General features: G+C 55.0%; 1 protein-coding gene across 12 annotated transcripts in view; it reads right to left on the bottom strand.

The window, feature by feature from the left end:
* Window positions 1–365: 365 nt before the first annotated feature.
* Atp2b2 (ATPase plasma membrane Ca2+ transporting 2) overlaps window positions 366–21,857 on the bottom strand; it is a 354,925-nt gene continuing 333,433 nt past the window's right edge. For 8 of the 12 annotated variants that reach the window (XM_047534498.1, XM_047534504.1, XM_047534505.1 and 5 more), the window contains 7 exons: window positions 19,837–19,943; window positions 19,176–19,367; window positions 16,648–16,861; window positions 14,100–14,311; window positions 13,882–13,989; window positions 11,722–11,904; window positions 366–3,483 (listed from right to left, as the gene is read on the bottom strand). In XM_047534498.1, coding sequence (XP_047390454.1) covers window positions 3,172–3,483; window positions 11,722–11,904; window positions 13,882–13,989; window positions 14,100–14,311; window positions 16,648–16,861; window positions 19,176–19,367; window positions 19,837–19,943 — 1,328 coding nt within the window. In that variant the 3' untranslated portion in view covers window positions 366–3,171. Of the gene's footprint in view, window positions 3,484–6,119; window positions 6,175–9,871; window positions 10,048–11,721; window positions 11,905–13,881; window positions 13,990–14,099; window positions 14,312–16,647; window positions 16,862–19,175; window positions 19,368–19,836; window positions 19,944–21,857 lie in introns of all 12 variants that reach the window. The other 4 variants (XM_047534506.1, XM_047534508.1, XM_047534509.1 and 1 more) reach the window with 2 other exon arrangements.

Genomic DNA, 21,857 nt, shown 5'->3' with positions numbered 1-21,857 from the left:
GGAGGCTGCTCCAGAGTTAAGGAGAGCTCCAGATTGCAGGAAGAGCCCTCCCTTCCCTCCTCCAAAGGGAGATCACTCTGTAGCATCAGGAGTCACTGAATGGGTCCCCGCTTTTCCTGCATCTCTTTTGCGGTGGGGAGCTTAGACCTCAGAGTTACCCCTGCCACCTTCTCCTGGAGCCCGTGACTAGAGGACAGGACAGAGGCTGGGTGGTGTAGTCCAAACTAGAAAAGAGTACACATTACACAGTATATATTTACTATGTTCCGCTTGATGGTGTTTCCTTTTCTTTTGTCCTGAAACCACATCTCAGAACCACATGGTGGGAGTCAGAAGAGTCGGCAATTGAAAGCATACCCATTGCATAGTATTAAATGAACAGAGACGGTGAGTTCTTTATTTACAATTATTGTCTAGATAAAAAAATTCATAAAAACAGATGAATGGTCATAAATTATTTACCCCCCTAATGGGGTGATCTGCCAAACGTACCCCATGCTGCTAGATATAGGACGCAGAGTGCAAGCTTTGTATACTACAGTGAGTTGTGACAAACCAACCATTTTCTGTGTGTGTGCGTGTGTGGACGTGTGTGCCAGTGTGAAGAGTGAGGGGTGTGTGTGTGCGATCATCCATCCTTCCTGACGAGAGGAGACCAGACGCTAACGTCAGGCCTCCTTGGTGGCTTCCATGGCTCCCATTACCCCAGCTGGGATCTGCTCGGGGTACCCCTCCCATTCGCCTTGCATCCTGGCTCTAGAAGCACAGGGAGCCTGGTGAGCAAGCACGACCATCCTGATATCATGGAATGAGGTCACAGATACATGATTGAACAAAGAAGGGGAAGATGGAAAAACGCGAGAAAGGAAAGCTCCAAAAGAAACCACCATGTTCCAAGGCTGCCCCAAGTTTCACGCGCGCGCTGGTCTCTCCTTCCTCGGAGGAGCGAGTGGGCTGGCTTTGGTGGTGTTTATACTAAAATCCAATAAACACATCCGAGGGCTGTCCCCCAACACTGGGGGTTTTCCTCTGCTGGATACATTCAGAGAGATTTCTTCACGACACTCAGGCAATGCTCTTTCACACAGAAGGTCCTTCTTATAGAAAGGTTTTGCCAGGTGGGATGGGCTGACTCTGAACCCCAAAGCTGTCAGGTTTTTCCATAGCTGTGCAGACACGGGCCCTCCCAGCTGACTATGGCTCTTTTCCCGGTGGCTCTCATCTTGGTAGTGGAAGAGTTCTCTGGGCCTGGAGAAGGGGCAGGGGCCGGGCTGACACAAAACGACTGTGGGAAGGGTCAGCGTGAGGAATGGACTTTGCAAGCGAGGCGGGAAGTGTTTGGTTTTCCTTGAAGCATGGGACATCATCAATCATGGTATTCAAAATGTCTTTTGCACTGTACAAGTTTATGGAAAAAGATTGTATGCTGAAAAGTCTCAAAGCAAACTTTGTATTAAATACAAAAGTTCTTTTATGAAAAAAGCTGAGACCCACAAAGTGCTTAGCAGTTAAGAGGCCGACAGACAATTAAATAAGCTCTTATTAAGTGGGATTACTAGTGCTGTTATTGTCTTGGGGGGAAAATAGCCACCTTTTCTCACCTGTGATATGGGAGGGTTTTCAGAATGGCTTTCGGTCTGGGGAAGCAAGACTTGCTGTTACAGGTTACAGTATATATTGTGGCTAAAGGAAGACAATTTGGTTTAAAAATCACACTGAATACATCTCAATATACACATCATAAGGTTCATTCGGATCTAAATAGTGCAGAGAAAAAGGCTATTCTTCTTCAAAAATAAAAATAAAAGCAGCAAGCCATACCGATCTTCATCCAGTGTGCCAACAGCTCATATGCTGCCATTTATAAAGAAATAAACCTCTAAATTACTAACTAAAAAAAAAAAATCAACACAATAGCATTTATAATATTTCAACACTACCTCAACCTCTGTGCAGACAGTGCCAAAGACAACCTATGTTGGAAATGCTCTTGGTAAACTCAAGCGAGTTTCATTGAGAGAAAAGTCTTGAACCAGTGCTTTGACGTCCTTGGGCTGGGACAGCCACTGGTGTTGCATACCCAGGAAACCTTCTCTCCTCTTCTCCCTTTGTCTACGGAGCATGTGGCTGAACACCTTGGGATGGATCCTCGTTAGCATTTGGCTTCTGTCTGAGCTTCCCACGGTAGTGACATCATTGAACGGAAATAGCAGGCAAAAAATCAGAGCATGGCTATTGTAAAACATTGAGGATGCAAATCCAGGGGAAGTGTCTGTGGGGCTGAGCTATTTTTATAGCATCTCAGCCACCAGTGTTCTTGAACCGTACAAATAGCCAAAGACGTTATCTACAGGTTTGTAAACAAATTACATTCTTCTTTTAGGACATAAATAAGTTAAAATAGAGCAATTTAAGCAGAAACAAGGCAACATGCCGGCAAAGAAACTTTATATATCCATGTATATATATTTATATATATATATATATATATATCTACCTATCTATATGGACGTATACAGTCTTGGAAAGTATACGTTGATATAGATACAAAGAAATGGATATAACCTTGTGAGTGTCTATGAAGTTCTTCGGTTCCATTGGTGCAAATCTACTAGGCAAGTTAAGCTCTGCGATTTCAAAAAGTTATTAAATTAATCTATACAACTGAGACCATGCTGCGCAAGCATTTCAAAAACTCACAGACCAGTGGATTGGATAAATAGTCTCAGAAAAGAGTCCTGTTTGCAGTTCCCGCCTAAGAAAACAAACAAACAAAAAAACCCTCCCCCTCTCCAACCCCCCCCCAAAACCAAACAAGGGGAGGATGGAAAGTGTCCAGTACATTCATGCGGGGGACGTGGTGGCCGGGCGGGTGCATGGCTGGTCCATGTCTGGGCGGGAGCCAAGAGGGGCTCCTTTTGGGAAAACTGCTCACTCCTCCCAGAGGCCCCCGGAAACCCGGCCTTTGCCTCGAAGTGAAAAATTGTTCAAACAGCATCGCAGCCAGAGAAAGGTCTGTGGGTGGAAACGTCGGTTTTCTCTCCAGTATTTGGTTTCCTGGGGTTGCTCCTTGCTGCGTGGGTGAGTCGGGTGCCTGGAGGGGTGGGTGCCCGGGAGCGGAGGCAGCGGGTTCGTGAGGGCGGGCCGGCGGGCGGGCAACAGGGTCCTCAGCTAAAGCGACGTCTCCAGGCTGTGGATGGGGCTCCCTGGACTTGAAGAGGTAGCTGATTTGCTCGTGTCGGTCGTCAGGTTGATCCCGCTGTCGATGGCGCTGTTGTTCTTGTTGAGCGATGACGGCGGGCTGGAGTTCTGCTTGAGCGCGGCATCTTCTTCCAGGTCGGTGTCGTCGATGAGGGGGATGTGGGGCTGTGAATCTTCGATCCGGAATTCAGGATGAGCCATGAAGTTATGGATGGAGGTTCGAGACTCGGGCTTTTCTAACCCTTCATAGAGAGAGCTACGGAACGCCTTCACGACGCGGATCTGCAAGGGAAGCACAGGGCTCAGGAGCAACCCTGGGGCCTGCAGGCTCCAGGGGCTCGGAGGACGGGGTGGGAGCAGGGCGAGGGCAGCAGGCGGCTGCAGTCCACAGTCGCTGGGTGCTATGCGCATCGCAGGGAGGGAAGAATGGCAGAGGGCTAGGGGATATGCATCCATGAGCTGGTTCTTAAAAATGGCTTTGATTTTGGTCAAAACTACAGTATTAGGACAGGAAGGGTCATCAAGCACCATAAAGAGATGCTGGGACACAGTGGTGAACGGAAGCATGGTCCACTCCGACGGGCACCCCGACCTAGTGAGAGACTGAGCCTGGTTAACTGGACAGCAGAGGTTCGACCATGCAGAAGGGGACTGGGGCGAGGGGAAGAAAGGAGGAAAGAGGAGAGTTTTTTTTTTTTTTTTAAAATCTTAAAAATAAACCAAAAAACCACACACGGTTAAGAAACCAAACCACATGGAACAGATTATGTGTCACACAGTAAAGGAACAGGAAGGAGAGATGGCTGGATGAGTGGGGATGGGAGAAGACACACGAGGCCAAACAGAGAACGGGGACATCAAACCCAGGCAGCAAAGCGGACTGAAGCCAACTCAGGGCTTTCTGAGGCGCAGAGCAGAGGCAGCCAGAAAGCACAAAGGAGCTGCAGACCGGTGACATTCAGGGGCAGGGGGCATGCCACAGCGGGTCGGGAACCACACGGCACACACAGACGGACACACGGCTACACTTGGAAGCCTGGACAATGTGAACGGAGGTTGTTTGTACCCAGCGTTTCTTTCCTTCATGCATTGGGAGGTAAACACTCGAGTATAGACTCACAGCCCTGGTCAGTCAGTGGAACTTGCTTTGTGGGGGGGGAGTCCCTTGTTTCCTGGGGTGTTTTGTTCATTTCTTTGTGTTTTGAAAACACAAGACCAAAAAATGAGGCCAGAAGCAGATGGCCACACCCATCTGAGGCTCAGCCTTCTCTGAGGAATGGAAGGAGGTTGGTCATTGGGTCTTCAAGGACAGTGGGTGGGGACTTGGAAGCAGGAAGATCCAAGTATGGGTCTTGGCTCTGCCACCTTTTGTGCCTTGGCTACCTCTCTGGTCATGCTCTGTCCTGCCTCACTGGGTGCAGAGGGGCAGGACCCTCACCTGGGAGAGAGGGGTCCTCTCTCTGGGTTCCTGGGAGAGGGAACACCTCAGGGGACTGATAGGCCTCAGGACAAAGGTGCCTCATGCTCTCTTCCCAGCCCCAACTCAGAGCAGAGCGAGAGGTGGAGAAAACACAGCGGCTGGGTATGGATTGTGTCCAGGGTTGTGGGGCCAAGGGGCAGGGCCTTGGCCGACACCCCCAGGCCTGCAGGGAAGCAGAGGACCGCAGAGACGGTCGTGGGGAGGCCCCGGAAGTCCCAGACTGAGCTCTTGGCTAAACCCAGGGCTGACTCCGCTGGGGCTCTGTCGGGAAAGCCTATTCCATGGAGGTGAATTTTCTGGGTGCCTCTGGTTGGTGAGTCTCTAAGCGTCATAACTGAGGCTCACTTCCCTGTTTCAGAGGGGAGGATTTCTACAGCTCATGTGCTGCTCTGCCTTCTGCAGACAGTGCGCAGGGAGAGTCAGCTCGGGTTTAGCAGTCATCCTTCTTGGTCTTGGACAAGGCCGCGCAGTTTGGCTTTTCCCTCTCCTCTGGAGTTTTCCTCCTTGCTGTCAGCCATCTCTTATTAATGCTGACTTTCACTTGTTTTCCAAAAGAGCATCTCTCTCTGTTCTTGTGTGCTATGGGCTGGAGACTCCAGTCTTGGATCATGCTTTAAATAAGAAGGCAAGCAAGAGTCGACCAGACACTGCGTCAGTGCCGGCATTTGGTGATGGCCACCTTGGGGGCCCTGGCTTCCCTACTTGTGGCTCTGAGAGATTATTCATACTCAGATCTCTGGATATAAGGGCTATTACACTTTGACTGAGAGAAAACAGTGGAACAGAACCAAAAAAGGCCTCAGTTTTCTCATCTGTGAAATGGCCATGGTCATTGGTGCTGCCCTAGTGCGTGTGCGTTCTGAGGCCTCTGCAGTGAGATGCTGGCTGGAAGACCTGGTGCATGTGTGGGGGAAGGGGACGGTGGCAGGCCCCTGTCATGTGACTGACAACAGAGGGGACGACACACAATGAGATGAGGCCCCTCCACCCTCCCCCTGGGATGGAGACAACAGAAAGAATGAACTGCTCTGGACAAGACTGTGGGGACAAGACTTTTCGGGACACCCGCCACGGCCATCTCAAGTCTCCACTTCGGTTCTCTCTGTGGCTGAAATGGAAAAATATATATATACGGGAAGAAAAAAATGCTCTTCCATCTCCCCTCCCTGCCTACTGTGGAGTTGGGACTTGGGGGCAGAAGCCAAGTTTGGGCACAGGGACCGAGAAAGAGAGGAAGGGCCCAGTGTGCAGGATTCAGCTGTTTGGCTTGGTCAGCACAGAGTGCCTGGCACTACAGGAGGGCTCTGGGGGATGCACAGGCCCCGCTCTGTGATGCTTCCGGGGTTCCACATACTCGAATGTTTACCCGGCTTCAAGGAAGCCAAGAGTCTGGGATTGATTCACATTCATTTCAGGCTCAAGGTTAAAGACTCACAACCTGTTTTAATTTCACTCTCTCTTGCTGAACTCTGTGTCCAGGGTTCTCTAGCCCTCTAGGGAAACAAACACATGGCATATTCAGACAGCGGAGAGGTCTAGGGCCCCCCACCCAGAAGCAAGCCATTTTCTCGCCAACCCAAGGTCACACTAAGTGAGTTACCGATGCTAACGAGAGGTCCAGCTTTCTGTCCTTTTCATTATCTTGGTTTCTCTTCCTCACTCCACACTCCTTGCCCTACCAGTCCTCAAAACCAGGAATCTGAAGGGGAGGCAGGGACAGATGGCGCCCTGTCTGTCTAGTGAGGTGTGGTGTCCCGAATGTGGCCTGGGCCTGGCTCAGGAGTGGGTCTGAAGGAGCAGGACGTTCACTGGTGAACATGGAACCTACTGCAGACTTGCTCGGGACAAAGGTGGCTTGAGACGAGTTAGGATTTGAGGGGGAGAAGAAGAGGCTGTGCAGCTTGGTGTTTGGTGAATGAGCTGAACAAGGTCCTGGGTCACGAGTGGGAAGTCAGGCTTTGTCTCAGTCCCTGCCAGGCTGGGGGACTTTTCCCAGTGACCCTGTGGGTGTGGGCACAGGCTGTGGATGGAATTCAGCCTCCGTGCCTCCAGATCTATGCACTTGTCTGGGCGGTGGTGTGATGTGATGGGACAGTGAGGGACTGTGGGGACAGACCTCCTGCTGCTCCCTCGCTGTGGGTCTCTGCTATGTCAGTGTCTCTCTCTGTTCTGTTAACAAGCTGGTAGACTGTCCTTTCTTCCTAGTCATTTTGTGACAGGGCCTTGCTTTGTTGCCCAGGCTGGTGGTCAACTCTTGGTGGCCTAGGGACAGTGGTCTGACTCCTCCAGGGGCACACAGACCCCAGCTCTTTTTTCCTCAGCAGGCACATGGCGCCATCTTTGGCTGAAGAGCCCCCAGCGTGCAGATCCTGCTGTGAGGTGGGGGCAGCCCCTCTCCATCCACCCAGTGGTCTGTCCTGGCCACCTGCTTCAAACCACCCTGTGGGAAGGAAGCATCTGGCTTCTCAAGGGACCTTGCCTCATATCTACAGGGTTCTCAGAGTCCTTGGGAATAGAGGCAGGTGACATTGTTATGGAAACTATTCAAGCAAAGGACTAGGGGATATTTACTTAGTGTTTGCATTGTGACCATCATGATCAAATGTGTATGTTGACACTACAGAGGTTGTGATCCCTCTGGGAGCCAGTGCCCTTGGGCAGGAAGATGGTCAGGTTCTTTTTGGGACCCCATGCCCAAAGAAGGGTCCCAGAAGGGACCCAGTTATAGGCTGGACTCTAAAACAAAGGGTAGGAATGTGAGGTTCCTGGAACAGCAGCAAAGTGGGGTTGGGTGATGGGCTTGGGTAAGGGACCTGGCGTGACCAACCCCACTGGGGCTTCTGGGACAATGAGGGGTCAGGGCTGAGGACTAGTAGGTCAGCTTTGGGACAGCCTCTGCCTAGGCTTCCTTTCAGAGGCTTTTTCCAAAGTTGAAGTCAGTTGGGATAAGGGGGACTGATCTGGGCTGGAGGGAGATCAGCTTAGGGACAGGAGGTTAAGGGTGGGCATAAATGGACATTTGTCTGAAGGGACAGTGCTTTCCTGGGACTTGTCTCCTTGAATGGTTTTACTAATGACACAAAAGAAAAGGTTGAGAAGAAAGTGCGGAGGTGTGAGAGGACTGAGCTTTCTTCCTGATTGTGAGGGCTAAGCTGAGGGACTAAGCCCGGGAAGGTCTGCCAAGGCTGCGTGGGTGCCCAGGAGTGTTGGATGAGCTCTGTCCTGGCTGGTGTGAATTGCTGTGCTTCAAGAAAGAGGCTGAAAGAGTCTGGGCAAGGTGGCACACACCTGTAATCTCAGCGGCTAGGGAGGCTGAGGCAGGAGGATCTCAAGTTCAAGGCCAGCCTTAGCAACTTAGCAAGACCCTAAGCAACTTAGTGAGGCCCTGTCTTGAAAAAAAAAAAAAAAAGGGCTGGGGATGTGGCTCAATGGTTAAAGGGGATGGGAAAAGAACTGAGCTTGCACCCAGAAGTCACAGTCCTGGCAATCAGGGTCACCCAGAGCAATGCTAGAGTCACCAACAGGGGTGTGTCCATGCCGGAGCATTTGGTGACTGCGCTTCCAGACAGGTGGTGTGCTGCGCGAGGCCAAAGCAAAGCAGCTGCAGGGACAGGAAGGCTAGAAAAGTCACCTGGGTGGAGGCCACCTGCTGAGGTAAGGGCTCTGCGGTCTGAAGACCAGAGAGGATGGGACCAGAGAAAGCCTGGCAGTGATCTCCTAGTGACAGTACCTCCCGGGAATGTGACTCAGACACCATCTGCTCCATACGTCTCCATGTCCCCTGGAGTATCTGGTCACCCCATCGCTGTGTTTTTGTGCTAAGGAATGAACAGATTCTGCTTCCTTCCTGCAGTCTTGTGAACTGGGCAGGAGAGCATCACAGAAAGACCATGGGACATGAGCACAGGCCGTGGACAGGACCAGGCTCTTTGTGGGCACAGTGGAAGAGCTCCACACCACACACAAGTCCCTTCCTGCTTGTGGAGGGGTGTGCTGGGCTGTCGTGTTTTGGGTGGGAGGTAGAGGCACTCTCTGAGACATCAAGAGGTAGGCCTGGAGTCTGTTTCTCATCAAGGAAGCCAAGCCTGGCAGAGATGACAAACAATGTGTCAGTTTGGGAACACTGGAACCAGGGACTGCGTGAGTTTGGGGGTCCAACGGGAGACAAAACCAGGGAGGCAGACGGGGAATACGGACTGACTCCTTCTGGGGCCTAAAGTCATGGAGAGGCCCAGGAAAGCCAGAGATGAGAGATGAGGGACTCAGGTCAGAAGGGGTGGCATGAGGAGAGGAGGAGGGAGATGAGGGAGGGGGCTGCAGTCCCAGGCTACCCCTCAGATAAAGAAGGGAAGGATGCCAAGGTTAGAATTGCTCCCTCTGGTCTGCTGGCACGCAGGTGAGACGTGAGGCACGCCCCAAGCTGATGGTCAGGAGCCTGGTCCTTTTTAAGAAGGGGTCAGGACGTCAGCACATCCCAGCTTCTAGTAGGGGAACGGTGGGAACGGTGTTTGTGAGGCCCCTGATGCCATCATAGAGCCAGGGGAGGGACAGTCTGGAGGGGAGATTTCAGAATTTGGGGACTCCTGACTGATGGTGACCTCTGACCTGCAGTGACCTCTTGACTCATCTGTCCCCCTTGGTCATGACTCCCAACACTAGTAGGTATTATCTGATGACTTGACATCTCTCTTGGTGGGGTCCCACTCTGACCCCTGAGGGGCTCTTAACCCTTGACCCACAGTACCCCTTGCTTGACTCTGACTGCAAGATTGTGACCTCCAAGTCAACTCTGACCCTTGTCCTCAAGGGCTAGGCTTTTCCTGACAAAGTATGACTAGACCAGGGGACACTCTGTGGCCAGCTCTATGACTGCCTGTCTATGACCTGTGGTGGACTGGGACCATTTGATCACTGAAACCCAAACCCTCCTGACTGCTGGTGATCCTTTGACTCAGACCTTTGGACCCCCCTGACTGGCTGGTTTTGACCCCCTGGCCCCAGCTGACCCTGGCCTGCTAAGTGACTGGCTATGACCTCCTGACCAACTGGGACCCACTTCAGTGGCAGTGACCCTTCAGCCCCCTGGGCCTGACAGTGACCAGCTGCCCCCCATGTCCTCTGGCACCCCGGCCCCTGCCCGCCCCGGGGGCTGGCGTTGGTGGCGCCAGCAGAGGCGGTAAGGAGTCACACTCACGCCCAGCTGCAGCAGGAGGAAGGCTGGTCGGAGAGGAAAGAGCATTGGACAACGACACGCGACTAGGGCTAGAGAGATTGGCTACGTCCTGGCTCTGGCTGGTGACGGAGGACTGTCTCCGCAGGGCCCCCTGAAAGGAGGCCCCGCTCTTGAAAGTATTGACTACTTCAATCTGCAACGGAGGAGAGAACGAGACAAGTTGCGAGAAGAACAGACACGACAGCTACACAACTGACAGGCGCAACGTCACGAGAACAGCTGCAGCCATGGCGACAATGACAGCGTCACTTAAATCAAAACAAAAATACCAGACACACTCCAAGGCTCTGAAAGATGTCTGCTCAGCTCCAGGCCCATCTGTAGGCCCCAGGGTCCCCGGGAGGACACAGGGTTCTGGCCTTCCCCCGTACTAGGGGCTGGGAGAGGCTGGGGAGGTCGGGTGAGCGTGGTGTTTGGCAGGAAGAGCTGCTGCTTAGCCTTCCTGGGCCAGGCCTGGCGCCAGAGTGATGTGTGGAGGCCCTGGGGTGGGCAGACCTCGGTCCAAATTCTGGCTCTTGTCACTACTAGCTAGGTGACTCTGGGCAAGTTCCCCCTCTGAGTCCTGTTTCTTGTCCTTAAGAAGGGGCAATGCCATCTACCTGGCAGGCTTATCTGCAAGTGGCAAACACCAGGCCCACATTAGTGCTTGGCAAGAGACTGGCACAGGAGGTGCTCTGCTTGTGTCCACTTGAGAGACTACATTCTTTGCTTCCTCCAGCAATCTGGAGATCTGCAGGGTAGTGACAGCAGGGCTGGAGCCGTGGAAATGTCCCACCCCCACAGGAAGTGAGGTCACTGGGGTCCCGATTAGGGAAGGAGAGCCCAGGCCTGTTTAGGCAGCTCTGGGTCTGAAGCCCACTCCCTGTCCCGTCCTGGTCATGCCACCTTGGCAGAAAGGCTCATCTCATGGCCTTAGTGGCTTCTAGACCTGGGGAGGCAGACCCACCTGTTCTCTCTCTCTCAATGAGATGAGGTTGGGGATGGGCACCATGGGGTGAGAAGCAGCCCGGGGGAGGCACCTGCTCCACGGGATAGAAATGAAGTTGCTAGCCCACCTCTGGAGACCGAGGAGAGGCCAGTGGCGCTGCCAAGCTTTCCCCGAGTGTGGGGGAGGGATCAAGATGACCTTCCCAACTGCAGCGCCCCTGGTGGTCTCTCTTGGTTTCTTGGTCCCCTTTTGACCCTGACCTCACAGAGTAGTGACAGCATGCCTGCACATAGCTTCTGACTGGGGGTGGGGGCTGTGTGGGGGGCATGGTCATTACATGCCACATGGGGAGGGCAGCCTTTGCTCCCCAGAACCTCCTTGATACCCTGTGGTGGGTCTGGGGTGTCTGAAGCCCCTCATGGGGTGGAAGATGTGCATGGGGGCATAAATGGCTCACCTTGGGGTCCTGAGAAAACCTGGGGCAACCCTGGCCTGTAGCTTTCACCCAGCCTTGACCTGCCCCTCATTCCCCTCACTCCCCTCAGAGCTGCCCCCTCCACCACCCTCCCAAGGGACTTCCCCTGGAAACCCAGGGTGGGAGTGACCCCTAGGACATCTACAAGTCGAGGTGTGATGGAGTCTTCCCGAGGAGGCTGCTCCCTTGCAGCAGCATGAATGTGCAAGTGGCTGGTGACACAGGAGGGCTGGGCTGGGGCCCTGAGGTGCCCTGTGTGCCCTGTGGTGCCCTGTGTAGGGCGCCATGGAAGCCCCCAGGCCCCTCTGTGGCCACCCTCAGTGCCAGAACCAGCCCTGGGGGCGGCAGGCACACACTGGCCACCACATGCCAGCCAGCCCGGGCCCGCCTGGGGCTTCCTGTACCTGTGTCTGGATCCGATTCAGGCCACGGAACCACAGGATCTGGCCGCGGCGCAGCTCCCTCTCGGCGTGATCGATCTCCTCCACGTCCTCGTTGAGCTCCTCCTCGGGGATCTCCTCCTTCTGTGTAAGCCTGCCTGCCTCCTTCAGGAACTTGAGCCTGCTCGTGGGAATGGTGGCAATGACCTGCAAGGGACACCACCCGACAGGGGGTCAGGGCAGGCTGTCCTTCCAGCTTCTCCTCCACTTCCTCTCCCTCTTCCTCTACCCGCTTATCTAGCCCCGGGGCCCACTCACTCCTTAACCCATCTCTCCCTTTTACAAGTTCTTGTTAACTTGCCTTTTAACTCACTCGTCTAGAGTCTGGGGCACAGTAGGACATCTTGGCCTTTACAAGTTGCATAAATGTAACTTGGAACACATCAGACTGTGCTGGTTGTGTAACCTGGGCAAGTCAGGTCACCTCTCTGAGCTTTGGTTTTCCCATCAGTGAGTATGGAGCCAGGCACGTAAGTTGCTGTGGAGAGCTTTGCCTGTGGCTGGCCCTCAGGTCTCCTGGGTTCATTCCCCCTGACGTCACCGGGTCATGGGATCCCCAAACCTGGGGAATGGAGGCATAGATCTGGGTAGCCTGGGGTCAGCCAGTTTTGGACTGGGAAGACAATACAGGGAAGGGACCTCCTTCTCCGCCTAGAAGGCTTCCCCAGAGGGCTTGTCTACGGGGCTGGGGCCTGAGAGTCGGGCTGAGGTAGCAGATGTAGACCCCCTAAATCCATAAGGACAGACCGGGGCTGACTAAACACTCAGCCTAAGGGGTCCCTGGGAGTTTAGGGTTAACACTGTCCATTGGTATTGCCCTTAGTCCTCATGCATCTGCTCCTCCAGATACTGAGAGCTTAGGGTGTGGGCCCCAGTGTGATAGAGATGGCCTGGTCCCAAGGGGTGCCCAGAGAAGGGGGTTCCTAGGTCAAAATAGGTCTATCAACTTTCCAAAGAAGTTCCAAATTTTAAAGAAGTTCTTCTGAGATGAAACTCCTGGGTGTGATAGTCATTTTGAAATGAAACCAGTCATTCTAGCAACGTGGGAGCCTGAGGCAGGAGGGTTACAAGTTGAAGGTCAGCCTGGGAAACTTAGTGAGAGAGCCTGGCTTGAAATTAAAAATAAAAGGTGCTGGGGATGTAGTTCAACCACAGTTCCAGTATTACTGATAAAATAAGAACAAAAACAAACTAAACTTTCTTCTTTATCTTTTGGTTAATTTTTGTCATTGGCTTCTTACTCTAGCTTGGGGACAGCCATGAAGGAGAGAATGATGTCAGAGGCCCAGGGGGTCCCCACTGCTTGGGTGTCTGAGCACCTTGGAAATCAAGGCCTTGGGTCCAGGATGGGCTCTGGATACCTCCCCAGCACCTGGGTCAGGAGCAAGCTGTCAGAGTTGTGATGTGTGTGTGCGCGCACACGCGTGGATACACCCAGTGTTCATGTGTGCATGGAACTCAGGCAAAGATAGGGGAAGGAACTGGCACAAGAATGTCCTGGGATCAGAGCTGGAGGGGCCACCAGAGAGCATCCCCAAAGCCAGGGAAGATCTCCTGCGGCCCCAGGCACAGCACTGCGTCACACCGCGACATGGCAGGATTTGTCCCTCCGAGTCCTCTGAAGGAGACTGCTTGGTGCCAGCAGGCCATCAGCACCAGGACACCACTGACTAATCTCCCTTTTCAACACGCTGGCTTCAGGCCCTGAGCCTTGGCAGGCCACAGCGTCTAGCTAGCACTTAATAACATTGTGCTCATGACATTAAATTTTTTGTTAGTTTCTATTTATGGCAAGTGACTGATTTTCTAGTCATGTTAGTAACATTGCCTTTTGAAGTAAATTTGTTAAAAAAAAATCCTGAAGTGATTAAAAATATCGATAACAGGAGCAACGGTAAATAATACAAGGCAAAATTCAGAGTGGTGGTAGGCACATGTCTAGGATTTGGGACCTGGACAGGCCCCCACTGCCCAGATGCCCAGAAATGGCAAGGGCCTTGCCCGGAGCGGGCAGTGAGTCCATGGCAGAGCAAGGACCCATCCCTGGCGACTCACGGATTCCCTGTCCAGCGCTCCTCCCCTTCCCCTGCAGACAGGCACCTCCTGCAACCCACTGGAACCCACCTGGCCCCAGACGAGCTCTCCTAACCCGATGAATATGCACCACATCCACTGGTCCAGCTGCAGCGGCGAGCAGCTGAAGGGCTTCCCTCCAAACTGCACGATCACTATCTGGAGGTCAAAGGGAGCAGAGACACAGGGGACAGGCCCTCAGCGGCTGGCACAGAGGGCGGGGTGCTCACTGCCCAGCCCAGCCCAGATTAGGGCAGGGGCCTGGTTACCTGGATGGCGAAGGTGCCCAGCACGATGGTGCAGAAGATGGGGTTCCGGAAGATGCCATCGAAGACGTTGCGCTCGCCGTGGATCTTGCGGGCATTGATCTCATTGAAGAGCTGCATCATGACGAAGGTGTTGAAGATGATGGTGTAGTGCTCCGAGGGGGGCGAGTGCAGGGGCGCGTTCCTCCCGCTGTCGATCTGGAACATCTTCTCGCCTGCCAAGCCGAGAGGGCAGGGGCTGGGCACGGCTGGAAGGGCAGGGTGCAGCCCACACTGCTGCCTGGTCAGTGAGGGAAGGGTCAGCAAAGCCCTTTCTCCTCTAGGGGTCAGGGACCAAAGGCCTTGGGGAGCTGTCTTCCACCTTTCCTGTGGAAAGCTGAGAAAGGTGGAATGCCAGCTACGTTACCAGGTGACACTGCATATAAGAAGTGACCCTAGACTGGCAAATGCATCTGGACTGGGAGGACAAGAACAACTGTGGGAAGCTGCTGTGGTTTGCCAGTGTCCCCCAAAGGCTCATGTGATGAAGCCCATGGTGCCAGTGGAAGGTGGTGGAACCTTTAAGAGGTAGAGCCTAATGGGAGATCTTATGGCCCCTGGGATGTGTTATCAAAGGGTATTCTGAGACCTCAACCTCTTCCTCTTCCTCTCTTTCACTCCCTGCACCCTCCCCACCCGCCCCGCCATTGGGCAGTTTCTTCCAGTGTGTACTCCCTCCATGATGTATTTCCTCACCACAGGCCCAAAAGTAATAGACTGACTATAGACTGAAACCACCAAAACTGTAAACCAAAATAGACATTTCCTCTTTTTAAGTTTATTATCTCAGGTATTTTGTTACAGCAACAGAAAGCTGACTTAACCCAGAGGTCATGGATTTGAGCTTCCTTGAAAACTCTGCTTCTTGGAACTGAGCATGTCCCTTGCTGAGACCTCTGGAAGCTCATGGGGCTGTTACAAGAGATCTCAATTCCTATGTGGAGTTGTGGGGGTTCTAGGCTGGGGTGGCCTTGGAATCATCCCTTGGCTTCATCCTTTCACATCTGAGCTTTTGCTTGGGGTGGGGAAGTGGTCCCTAGATTGCTATATGGATGCCTTTTGGTGACATGTGTAATGCAATCTGTATCATTTTGTAAAACCTCATGCCAGGAAGGTGGGTAGAAGGTGTCCAGCCAAACTCAAGAACAGCAGGTGATGAGGTCGGGGTGGGCTAGGGTGGCAGGCAGCCAGTTCTCCCTTTCTCCCACCACTTTCTCCTAGTGTCTCAAGGTTTTCTTTCATGTGGCTTCTGCAGCTTTTCAGGGTAATTTTTACAATATTAAACTGCATCCTGACAACATATTACTTTCCAAATCTACGGAAGGTGATTGCCCTTTCTGGACTGGGACCCTTGCCGCACCACCATGCACGCTCTGGGCATTGGAGGGCACATGCTCATTAGCACTGAAAACCCTTCTCCAGGCTGGGGATGCTGCACTGGCCTGTCTTTGTGACCATGGGCCAACTCCTTCCCCTCTCTGGGTTAGAGACCATGACCAGGGGTAGGCTTTGCCATGATTATCTCTGAGGCTCCCCAGGAACCAGGCCACTCTTAACCCCAACCAAACCTGATTCTCTTCCCAGGTTCCTCCTCAGACGGGCTGTATGTCCTTAGGTAAGTCACCTCACCTCTGTGAGCCCTGGTGCCCTTGGAAATAATGGGGAGGGGTCAAGGTGCTATAATTTGGATTTGAAGTGTCCACCAGAGGCCCATGTGTTAAAGACCTGGTCCCCAGGGTGGTGCTCCAGGCAGGTGGTGGAAGCTTTGGGAGATGGAGCCCTGTGAGAGGCCCTTTGGTCACTGGTGGCATGTCTTCAAAGGGGAACATGGGACCCTGGTCTCTTCTGCTCTCTCTGCCCTCTGGCTCCTGAAGTGATCAGTTTTGCTCCACCCCATGCTCCTGCCATGAAGTGCTGCCTTGCCATTAACCCAAACAATGGGGCCATCTGACCATGGGCGGGAATCTCCAAAACTGTGAACCAAAAAAACCTTTTCTCTTATAAGTTTTCTCAGGCAGTTCATCATAGTGACAGCTTCCTAACACAGGAGCAAGGGCGCCTGCCTCATGGCGCGGCTGGAAGTCCTAAACAAGGCAGCCTCAGTGGAAGCATTGTGCAAGTGGCTGGCAGTTACACGGATGAATCCATGAGGACGCCTTCCCTGGGGCAAGGAAGGTGCTGGAAGAGGTCAGGGAAGGGGCCCCGGCTTGGATGAGCTGACACAAAGTGCATTCACCAACCTGGATCCACCTTGTGTGATGCACACTCAGGCCTGGGAGTGGACATCGATGGAAAAAATCCTAGCTTTGGGTTTGGCCAGACCTGTGACAGGGACAGGCTCTGCTTGAGGCTCCCTCATGTGACATGTCTCATGTGATCTTGAGCAACTTACTTTACCTCTGTAAGCTTGAGCAAAATAGGAAGGTGACTGTGAACCCAGATGCCAGGTCTGGGCCATAGTGTCCCTGGAAGGTGGTGACTGGGCCACTGAGGATGTGGGTGGGGGGCTCACCAACGAAGAGCAGGGTGAAGATGAGGGTGAGCTGGTAGACTGCATGGCCCAGGATGTTCTTCATCATGGTCCGTGAGATGAGGGGCTTGTTGCGGCCATAGGGCTTCCTCAGAAGCAGAGTCTCAGTGGGTGGCTCAGTGGCCAGAGCCAGGGAGGCGAACGTGTCCATGATGAGGTTCACCCAGAGCATCTGCACAGCCTTCAGAGGGGAGTCCTGGGGAAGTGGCCCAGGGAGAGCACTGTCACAGGAGCCAGCCCCTCCTCTGCCATAAAGTGCGGGGTAGGGTGTGGCAGGGGTCTCAGCAGGCTCCTGCTGGGGCCGTGGTGCTGGCCTGCCCGGTAGGTTCCTGAGCAGGTGCACGGCAGGTTTTCTAAGCTTCTGGAGGACCTCACAGAGCTGCTCACCTCAGCCCTGTCCCTCCACCCTCCTGGGAGGAGGCAGAGCCCCCAGGCCCAATAGCCACCAGCTCCCTGCCTTCTGGTACTCTTAGCTGCATCCCTGCCACTCCCTGCAGCCGCAAGGACATCTCTCCTGGCTCAAGCCAAGCCAGTGCCATGTCTCCAGCACAGCCCGGCTCCTCCCCTTCCTCTGCACCTCCCTTCCTGCCCCTTTTCCCTTAACTGTCAGTGGCTCACGTCTTTTCTTTTCTGCAATGTCCATGACCCCTGTCCCCAATTTCGCCTCTTATTATCCTAAAAAACATTTTTGTGTTTCTATGACTTTAAAAATGACACACTTTCACACTGGGAAGCTAAAAGTCTCTGGGGATCTCAAAGGTTCCCGCTGCGCCCACTCTGGTGTGAACCCCTCCAGACCTCTCTCTGACTGGGATGGGATGGCACAATCACGGCACATGGTCGCTGTCTGAAGGAGCTGCAGCTGCTTGTCGCCCTTCCTCCTCCTGCCCAGCAGGTCTTGACCACAGCTGCAGGCTCGGCCCCCTGTTCCCTCACATGCCTGTCCCTGTCACCAGCCACTCCTATCAGATTGAGCCTCACAGCAGTGTCAGGCCACTCTGGACCCCGCTCTCCTGGTCCGCCCTCTCGGAGGGCTCCTCCTCCTCGCTCCTTTTAAAATCGGGTTCCTGTGGCCCCTTCCTGGGTCTGGCTCTCCTCTACATTCCTGTCTCCCTAGCTTCAGGGACCTACCTCCTCTCATCTGGCCTCTGTCCAGCCCAGACTCCCTGTGGCTTTAGCCTCGCCCATCTGGTGGCCATGGAACACAGCCTTCAGGAAGCCCACCCACCCTGACCCTCTGCCTGCACCCCATGCATTCGCTGGCCTCCTGGGCATTCGTCACAGCCCCTCCTCCTGGCCAGCTCCTGACCTCCGCCCTGGCTCAGCCATCCCTCTCGGGCTTCCTCCTGCCTGTCAGCCTTGTCTGATTAAGTACGCCTCGGGCCGGTCCGCCCATTACCCCTGTGCCCCTGTCCCCGGCTCAACTGATAGTTTTCTTGGAACCTCAGTTTCCCCACCTGGCACCAGTTGGTATCCAAGAAGCCTTTCTGTTACCATGGCAGTGTCCCCAAGCTGCCACTAGAGGGAGCTTCTCATCCACAGGCGAGAAGAGAGGACTCTTCCGAGCAGAAGGGAACCCACTACCCGCATCTCTGCCCTCCACCCCACAGGGCTCTGACTCTCAGTTGGGGCAGCAGTGGCCATCATGAGTGTCCCCCTGACTCAGGATGTAACAGAGGGGAGCAGTGTTCCCAGGGTCACACTGTTGTGGTGGCAGTGCTCCATTCTGGGCCACTGGGGGCTCATGAGGGCAGGGGCTTGAATACTTAGGTGGCTGCTGGAAGGGATCAGGCCTCAGGGGCCGGGGCACCCCGCCCCAGGGCTGAGGACGCCTACCCTCTCTTCCCAGGCCAGGCTGGTTACAGTACCAGGAGGTGTCAGGAGCAATGGCAGGCACCTCTCCTGCTCTGGGCCTCAGTTTCTGCCTCTGTCAAATGGGAATCATCCCAGTTCCTGCCTCATGGTGAGGAAGCGGTGAGGCTGAAGACCTCCAGGTCTTGCTTTCTGCAGGCCCCCGCCTCCCCCCCGCCCAGCTCAGTACAGGGCAGCGTGAGACCCAGAGGAAGTGATCTGGATAAATGGATTACCACTGCCCGTACTGTCCCCATCCTGCCTCTCCCAACACTCACTGCAGAACCCAGGCCCCCAGGGGCCCTGTGACCCTCTGTCCTTGGCCAGTCACGTGATCCACCTTGGGCCCTGCCCTGGCCCTGCCTCCCTCTGGCCCTGCTTTTCCCACCTCCTGGAGCAGGAGTCTGGCCAGTGCCTGGGCCAGGCAGGTGCGGGTGCCCACTTACTGGGCCACCTTAGTCACGCCACCTCTCTGGGCCTCATTTCCTCCACTGCACTGGGGCTGGCACCTGCACAGAGACCCGTGCTGCGGTTCCTGGCAGGTGCTCCATTCACGGGTGCCCCAAGCCCGGGCATTCTGACACAGATAGCTTAGGAAGCTCTCAGTGCTAGGGGTCTCTGCCCTCCCCCAGCCTTTGATATGCCCCCCAAAGACCCACCTGCGTGATGCAGGCGCCCGTGAAGGCCACGATTACAGCCACCACGTTGACAGTCAGCTGGAACTGCAAGAACTTGGAGATGCTGTCGTAGACGTTGCGACCCCACATCACCGCCTTGACGATGCTGCTGAAGTTGTCGTCCGTCAGGATGATGTCTGAGGCCTCCTTGGCCACGTCTGTACCTGCGATGCCCTGGGGGGACAGGGACAGGAGCCTGGAGGGGTGGCCGGGGGAGGTGAGTGGCTCTATACGGCTGTCCCCACCCCTGGCACATCCTCAGCCCGCTGCAACCCCTCCCCTCTGCCCCCACCCGCAGTGGGCCCAGCGCAGTCAGACCACACGCAGGGACACACACACACAGACACCCAGCCCAGAGGAGGCCTTGCTCTGGCCCCTTTCCTCCCTCACCCTCCATCTCCCCGACCTGCAAGTGCCCGTCCTTGCAAAGCTCTCCCTGAGCAGAGGGCCTCTTCCACCCTTCCAGGAAGACCTGGGGCCAGGCGGAGGCTCGAGAGCACTAAACGCACACAGCGCTGAAGGGTCAGCTGGGTGTCCACGGGGGGTCCCACAAGCCAGTTCAAGGCTACGTAGTCCAAGCCCCCCAAAGTTTGCCTACGTGCTCCTGCCAGGTGCTACCCCAGGCCCCGAGAGCGGCTCCTACCATGGCGAAGCCCACGTCAGCCTTCTTGAGTGCAGGCCCATCGTTGGTCCCATCCCCTGTCACAGCCACCACCTGCCGCTGCTCCGTGTGTGTGCTGTCGATGATGCCTGTGGGGACAGGAGTGTGCTCAGGGCCCTGGGCCAGCCCTGAGCCCTGGCCATGGCCTCCTCTCTGGCCCCTGCTCAGCCAGCCCTTCCCGATGTGGCCCCTGCTCAGCACCTGCAGGGTATGCCGGGCACCTGGTTAGCCCAGGGCTGGCCTGAGGTCCTCTGTGGCTTGGGTCCCGTCCACCTCTCCAGTACTGGCTTTGCTTCCTGCAGACTTTGGCCACACTGGCAGCCACCCTAACCGGGAAAACTGTCATCTTGGCCCCCTCTGCTTATACGCAGGGTCCCCTCCGCTTCTCCAGGGATTTCTGAGGTTTCTCTAGGGTCTTGCCATCTGCTCTGCCAGCACCTTCTCCCCGGGGAGTCCAGCCATACCCGAAGAGGGCATGGCTATAACCATTTGCTGGTGACCCCTGCCCTCATCCTCAATAACACACACAACAAAAAAGAATGAGCAGATGCCACATAGTCCCAGTGACTAGGGACCACTGGGCCAGTGGAAGAGGGTAGATGAAAGGTGTCATCAGGGACCTGTGGAGTTTGTAGGACTTGTCACTCATGGAGCTACCAGGCAGGACAGATATTTGGGTGTTGACCTTGACTCTTACTCCCCACAACAAATGCATCACCAAGGCCTCAGATTTCTGATTCCAAAATTCTCCTGAAGTCCTTCCTTTGCTTTCTGTCCTGATCTCTGCGACTGGCATCTCTACCACCCCCTCGCTAGCTTGGGGCTACCTCTCCCACGTTCTCCAGGACCTGGTTTGAACATGTCCCCTGTATCCCTAGGAAAAGCCTTTCTCTCACTTCTTCCCTGGGCCTCTGAACCCCCATGACTAGGCCTCTCCACTCTGATCTCCTCTTGCCCCTGGCCACGTCCATCTCTGCCACATGCCTGGCTCCCACTGGCCCCTGTCCCCATACAGGCTGTTTCCTGGGTTGGATATACTCCTGTCACCCGCCTATAGCTTTAGCTCTGATGCCACCATCCCTAGGAAGCCCTGAGGACCCATCACCCCAAGAGCACCCGGCAGCTGCTGCTTCCCCTACCCCTGCCTGTGCCCTGCAACCAGCAGCTCCTGTGGAGGGAGGGGATGAGCTCCCTTACTCGGGGCACTGTCCCCTCTAAACTGGTCCCCTCAAGACCTCGCTCCTAGGCCTGGTGCCCCAGGAACTGTCCTGAGCTGCTGCCCCACAGCAGCCACCCTCTGCCCTGGACCAGGTCTCTGGAAGCCAGCCCCCCAGGGCCTGTGAAGCCTCTGTCCTCACTGATTCCCTCAGCCTGAGGAATGGAGGTGGACTCCTTTGCTTCGTGGCTCCCTGGGCTGACAGGGGCTTTTCAAAGCCCTCTTCCTGTTCCCAACAGAGCAGAGATCTGGGACAAAACCCTCCTGGGGCTGTCTCTTCTCACTCCGGGCGCAGTGTGACCCTGCCCTGCGTGGCCGCATCTCCATCCGTCCTCCTCTCCCGCCGGCTTCCTTCCTGGCTTTGCTGTCACCCATCACTCTTGCTCCTCTGGTCACTTCTCCATGGTTCCGCTGGCAGTCTTGGCTCTTGCCACCACTCAGCTGGACGCTCCTGGATTCGGAAGCTCCCCGGCTCTCCCCTCTTGTAATCCCTAGCCAGACCTGGATCTCAGCCCCGCACTCTCCTGACCTGAGGGCCAGCCACCTCTGGACAGCTCTGCTCGACTCTCAGAGGCCCCAGCTCAGCCGGTGCTACACTGGAAGCACCAGTTTTCCTCAGATCTGTCTTGTCTCCTGTGACTCCTGGTGCCCAGCTGCCCACTCAGAAGGCACTGAGCCTGTAGCAGGCCCTCCACAGGCAGCGACAGCAGAGATCCCGGGCCCCCACCCCTTGACCCCCTTACACTGTCCGAACACCCTGCTCAGACTGCAATCTGGAAGTGTTTCT

Source organism: Sciurus carolinensis, chromosome 19 (assembly GCF_902686445.1).
Source record: "Sciurus carolinensis chromosome 19, mSciCar1.2, whole genome shotgun sequence".
Lineage (NCBI taxonomy): Eukaryota > Metazoa > Chordata > Mammalia > Rodentia > Sciuridae > Sciurus > Sciurus carolinensis.
This window is presented reverse-complemented; position numbering and strand designations above follow the sequence as displayed.